The sequence below is a fragment of the Penaeus vannamei genome, chromosome 20 (assembly GCF_042767895.1).
Source record: "Penaeus vannamei isolate JL-2024 chromosome 20, ASM4276789v1, whole genome shotgun sequence".
In the NCBI taxonomy this organism is placed as follows: Eukaryota; Metazoa; Arthropoda; class Malacostraca; order Decapoda; family Penaeidae; genus Penaeus; species Penaeus vannamei.
In genome coordinates, this window is record NC_091568.1 from 33,180,625 (window position 1) to 33,185,624 (window position 5,000).

The window sequence follows — 5,000 nt, forward strand, 5'->3', positions numbered from 1 at the left end:
GCGTGTGTTTGTGTTTGTGTGTGTTTAAATGCGTACATATTTAAGTGTGTATGTATAAAAGTATGTGTATATATGTGTATATCCATTTTTATTGAACTGTGAAAATATTAGTATGACTACTGTGTTTGTATATTTTTATAGTCTATAGTTTGTGGTGAAATAAGTGCTTGAGAAAAGATCTTTTTTAAATTCATATAAAGAAGAATATTTGGCCTGAGTTCCATGTTATTGTAGTTGAAGGAACTTTTGATTATTTACAGCTCTTTTACAGGTGCTGAAAAACACAGCCAGCTCGTATCAGCGTAAGCGGAAAGCATGTTTGGAGCCATGTATTAGGGTGTTTGTTGCACAGATGAAGGCATTACTGGTATGTTATCTTTGTAAAAAGTTTTTACATGATTATGTTGTATCAGGTTCTATCTCTGTCTCTGTTTGTCTCTGTCTCTGTCTATCTCTGTCTCTGTTTGTCTCTGTCTCTGTCTCTGTCTCTGTCTCTGTTTGTCTCTGTCTCTGTTTGTCTCTGTCTCTGTCTGTCTCTGTCTCTGTCTCTGTTTGTCTCTGTCTCTGTCTGTCTCTGTCTCTGTCTCTGTTTGTCTCTGTCTCTGTTTGTCTCTATCTCTGTTTGTCTCTGTCTCTGTTTGTCTGTCTCTGTTTGTCTCTGTCTGTCTCTGTCTCTGTCTCTGTCTCTGTCTCTGTCTCTGTCTCTGTCTCTGTCTCTCTGTCTCTGTCTTTGGCTGTCTCTGTCTATCTCTGTCTCTGTCTCTGTTTGTCTCAGTCTCTGTCTGTCTCTGAATGTCTCTGTCTCTGTTTGTATCTGTCTCTGTCTGTCTCTGTTTGTCTCAGTCTCTGTCTGTCTCTGTATGTCTCTGTCTCTGTTTGTATCTGTCTCTGTCTGTCTCTGTTTGTCACTGTGTCTTTCACGCTCTCTCTCTCTCTCTCTGAAATGTTCTATGAGAAAAAACAATGATAAAGCACAAACTTGATATTCTATATTATAGTCAGTGCTAAATATATATCCATCCCTTCAAAATATTTGATTGTTCATCCATTTCTTAGGGGGATGAGAGGGTAAACTCTGTTGAGGCAAGACTAAGTGGAGGTGGCTATCCAGGGCAAGTTTATGGCAGCTTTCAGGATCATAGTGTACCTTTCCCTAGGACATCGGGTGCAAGGTTTTGCAGTGCTGGTAAGTTATAACAAGTAATTACTGAAATAATGTTATCTACTTTTTAAAGATTTCTCTAAAGAGAGATTTTGAAATAATTGATTCTGAGATTTTTACAGTTGGATATGTTTCTTTTGATTATTAACTTTGAGGACTGCAGAGGATTTAGAATTTTGATACCATGATAAAGGAGGGAGAGAATACTATATACTAGAACTAGAAATGCAAATTTGTTCTCTATCTGTGGAATGTATAGTTTTGTGGAGATTCATTTATATATATATATTTAGAATTAATAAATAGCTATTCATTTTCATTTGGTAACTGTTACACAAGGGAATAGATATTCTTCAACAGTGCATATTTGTTAGAAATAAACATTCTTAAATATGAATGTTAGTGCAACTGTAGTAAAGTGTACAAATATTGAATGAAAGTCATAGTAGTAAGTATTTTCCCTTTATTGTGACTTTGTGTCAAATTGTTTTATATTTTCCTTAAACAACAAAACAACAAAAGACGGTCTCTAACAGTAACCCCATGCTTCAAGGTGATTGCTGTACATGTCGAGGTGATTTCAACGTTTCGACTCAGTGGGAAGGGGATCTAATTAGTGCAGGGTAGATAAAATTAAATCACCATGACATGTAGAGCAATTACTCAGCAGCAAGGGGTAGATATCCTCAAACATTCTCAAAAATCAGTCTTTCTCAGACTATAAAAATTCTACTTCCCAGGACTGCTGGTATGTTTTGCACGCCCCACATTCATGAAGAAGGGTTCCTCGAGGACTGAGTCATGTACACCCCGCTCCCTCTCGGCGCTAGGGGCGTACATCACCAACTTCATGCCCCAGATCTCGAGTGCAGTGCCCACCTCCCCCAAGTATAACTTCATGTACAGTGCACTCAGCCATAGTCCTTCCACGGAGCAAAACATTTCCATTTCGAATTACTATTACCAGGACAAGGTAAGGGGAATAGTAAAAAAGTAGAATTGATAATTTTGGATATTTCTTTTGGTGTTTTGGAAGAGATTTAAACCTTTGTTAGCACTGAATATTTTTACAAATTCAGAATGGGGAAAATTTGATGTGTAATATTTTTTTAAAACTTGGCATTTTGTCTTTCACAAGGTCTCTTTTATTCTTTCCTTTTAAAACATATGGCTTTCTGTAATATGAAAGCAATCCTGTTTTTTATCATTGTGAAATCAATAAACTGTAATAAAGCCAAAATCATTGCCCTCTTGTTTCACAGAAGGTGAAGAGCAAGCGCGGTAAGAGCGAAGATGAAGGTGGACGCTCATTTAAGGCTGGAAACGTCCTTCTCTACGACATCAAATGCCTCATGCCATTCTCCAAGGAGCTTGGAATGACTTACATGTAAGAGAAGGGACTCCTAGTTTTGCACAAAGCAGTAGGGATAGGAAGGGATACAGAAAAGGGGTTGAACTCGGTGTAAAAATTTGGATGGTATTGCCTTTGATTCTTTGTTTTATATTTTTTCCCAACATGATTTTGAAAATTTTGTGTATATTCATGTTTTTCTTCTAATGGCAGACTGGATGAGAATGACCTGGTAGGCACTTGCACACATAACCGAGATGCAGCAGCAGCAGTAGGACGCAAAGACCTTGTGCAGGTAAGAGACTGCCAATTTGTTTTCCTTTTTCTTTTTATTTTGTGTGTGTGTGTGTGTGTGTGTGTGTGTGTGTGTGTATGTGTGTGTGTGTGTGTGTGTGTGTGTGTGTGTGTGTGTGTGTGTGTGTGTGTGTGTGTGTGTGTGTGTGTGTGTGTGTGTGTGTGTGTGTGTGTGTGTTTGTGTGTGTTTGTGTGTGTTTTATCATTCCTGTGGTAGGATTTTAGTTATATTATTAAATTATCTCTGCCAAGGAGGTTATGTTATTGGTAGCATTGGTTAGTTTGTTCATATCTTTGTTGGTTGGTTAACAGGATAACTCAAAGTTATGAGTAGATCTTTTAAAATTTTTACAAAAGGTGTGTAGGTGTGTCTAAGCCTAGCTTAGATGTTATTATGTTCATGATCCAGATCCAGGAAGTTTTTAAATGATTGAATTAGTTATTGTTATTGCCTTGGCAACAGGGATGATATTAGCATTATCTTTATTATCCACCTTGGTGTAAGTATGTGCTCTCTGAGTTCTTCTAGTTAGTATATATAGAATTTATTTTTTCTTCTAACTTCATTTTCCTATCACCTATTTTTAAACAGGTCTGGTCATTGGCAGCTGCAACTGCATCTTCCAGTGTTCTTGGAGGAACAGAAAGCAACGACTTCCCTTGGACGCACCATCCCTTTGCCCGCAGAATGATCAACTCCCTGTATGTACTCCCAAGTAGAAATTTTTGTAATTTTTTTTTACTTTTGACTTCAACCAAATGGCTAGTAATGCAGGTTGTTGGCGTGCATTGGGAGTTTCCCACATTTTCGCCTGGCTTGTTAGGTGCATCACGCACAATATTAGGCATCTGATAGCTTACAGTTGTATTTGATAAACAAAAGTTTAAAAAGTGAAGGTTTCCTTTAGCTGTACCTGTAATAGAGACACCAAAAAAATGATATCACTACTATCAAAGAAAGAGGCTTCCTCTCATGAGCCGACGATGTGGTGTTATGTTATGATATAGTGCCATCCACAACTCCGTCTGCCACAGCCATTGCATAATAAAACATCCATGACCAAAGGTTCAAGATTCTAAAAGGCCATATGAAAATCTATAGAGCAAATTTTTAGGTGAAGGGAATCTTCATACATACCTGATATATACTTAATTCAGTGTGACAAATATAGAAAAGACATGATTTACGACACTAGATGATTTTAGAATGATAGATATGTAATTAATATTTTGAAGCTACATTTTCATCAGTTACATGCCATTGCTATTGTGTGATTCTTATTGAAATGTAATGTGAAAACGGTGTTACATGTCTTGTATTGTGGAATTATTACTTCTCTTTCATCCCTTCTTTGCAAAATATTGTATATCAAGGGACTGGCAGAAAGGCTTTTGTATGATTTTACATTCTTATTTATACTTTATTGTCTGAATTTAGTTGGTTTGTGATGTGTGTTCTAACTGCATTTTTTTTTTTTAATATTTTTTAGAAATAAAATATCCTAATGAAATGCATATATATAAAACATTTGTTTCAGATCAGCAATGCATATATATGACCAAAGAATTATATATTTTTTACTATTAAAAAGCAACATTGCATACAGTAATTCAGAGGAAATAGATATATAAGTAGAGAAAGAAAGAAAAAAATGTAAAGTGAACAAAGAACTTGGAACTTTACCTTTGCTGACTTATCTACCACAGGGAAGGAGAGCTAGTTAACTTTGGTGTTAAGTGGTCTCTTCTGGCTATGCTCTTGTCATGTGGACGAACAGAGCGATGATTTGGTGCCATTTCTACACAATACAAAACTTTTTCAGCAGTGGAAATTCAGGGACTTGTCATTATCTTTCAATTAAGAAAATGTATCTACCATTTTCTCAGCTTGATTATTGTAAAAGTTTGTAATCTCTCTTATGGCGAGTCCGTTCCTGTGGTGATCCATCACCCCTTCCACATTCTCTTGGTCAATATCTAACCTCAAGGACTTACCTAGAGAGATGATTTCCTTAACCCCATGATTATAAATTGTATTGTTGAATAGTCAGACTAGAAAAAAAATGTTCTGCAACTTTAGTTAATTGCTCCAAATTGATTCGGACTAGAACTCATGTAAGATCCGGTTTATTTAAACACAAAGGTTATCCCTTAAATATGATCAAGTCTTGGTTAAATGCATACTGAGCTGAT

The 5,000-nt window shown here is 36.3% G+C and overlaps 1 protein-coding gene across 1 annotated transcript in view; it reads left to right on the plus strand.

Moving 5' to 3' along the window:
• The window catches only part of LOC113815832 (GATOR2 complex protein WDR59), a 28,601-nt gene that overhangs the window by 266 nt on the left and 23,335 nt on the right, over positions 1-5,000 (plus strand). The window contains exons 2-7 of the mRNA XM_070135396.1: positions 261-367; positions 1,057-1,186; positions 1,903-2,135; positions 2,425-2,549; positions 2,727-2,808; positions 3,400-3,509. Coding sequence (XP_069991497.1) covers positions 353-367; positions 1,057-1,186; positions 1,903-2,135; positions 2,425-2,549; positions 2,727-2,808; positions 3,400-3,509 — 695 coding nt within the window. The 5' untranslated portion in view covers positions 261-352. The remainder of the gene's footprint in view (positions 1-260; positions 368-1,056; positions 1,187-1,902; positions 2,136-2,424; positions 2,550-2,726; positions 2,809-3,399; positions 3,510-5,000) is intronic.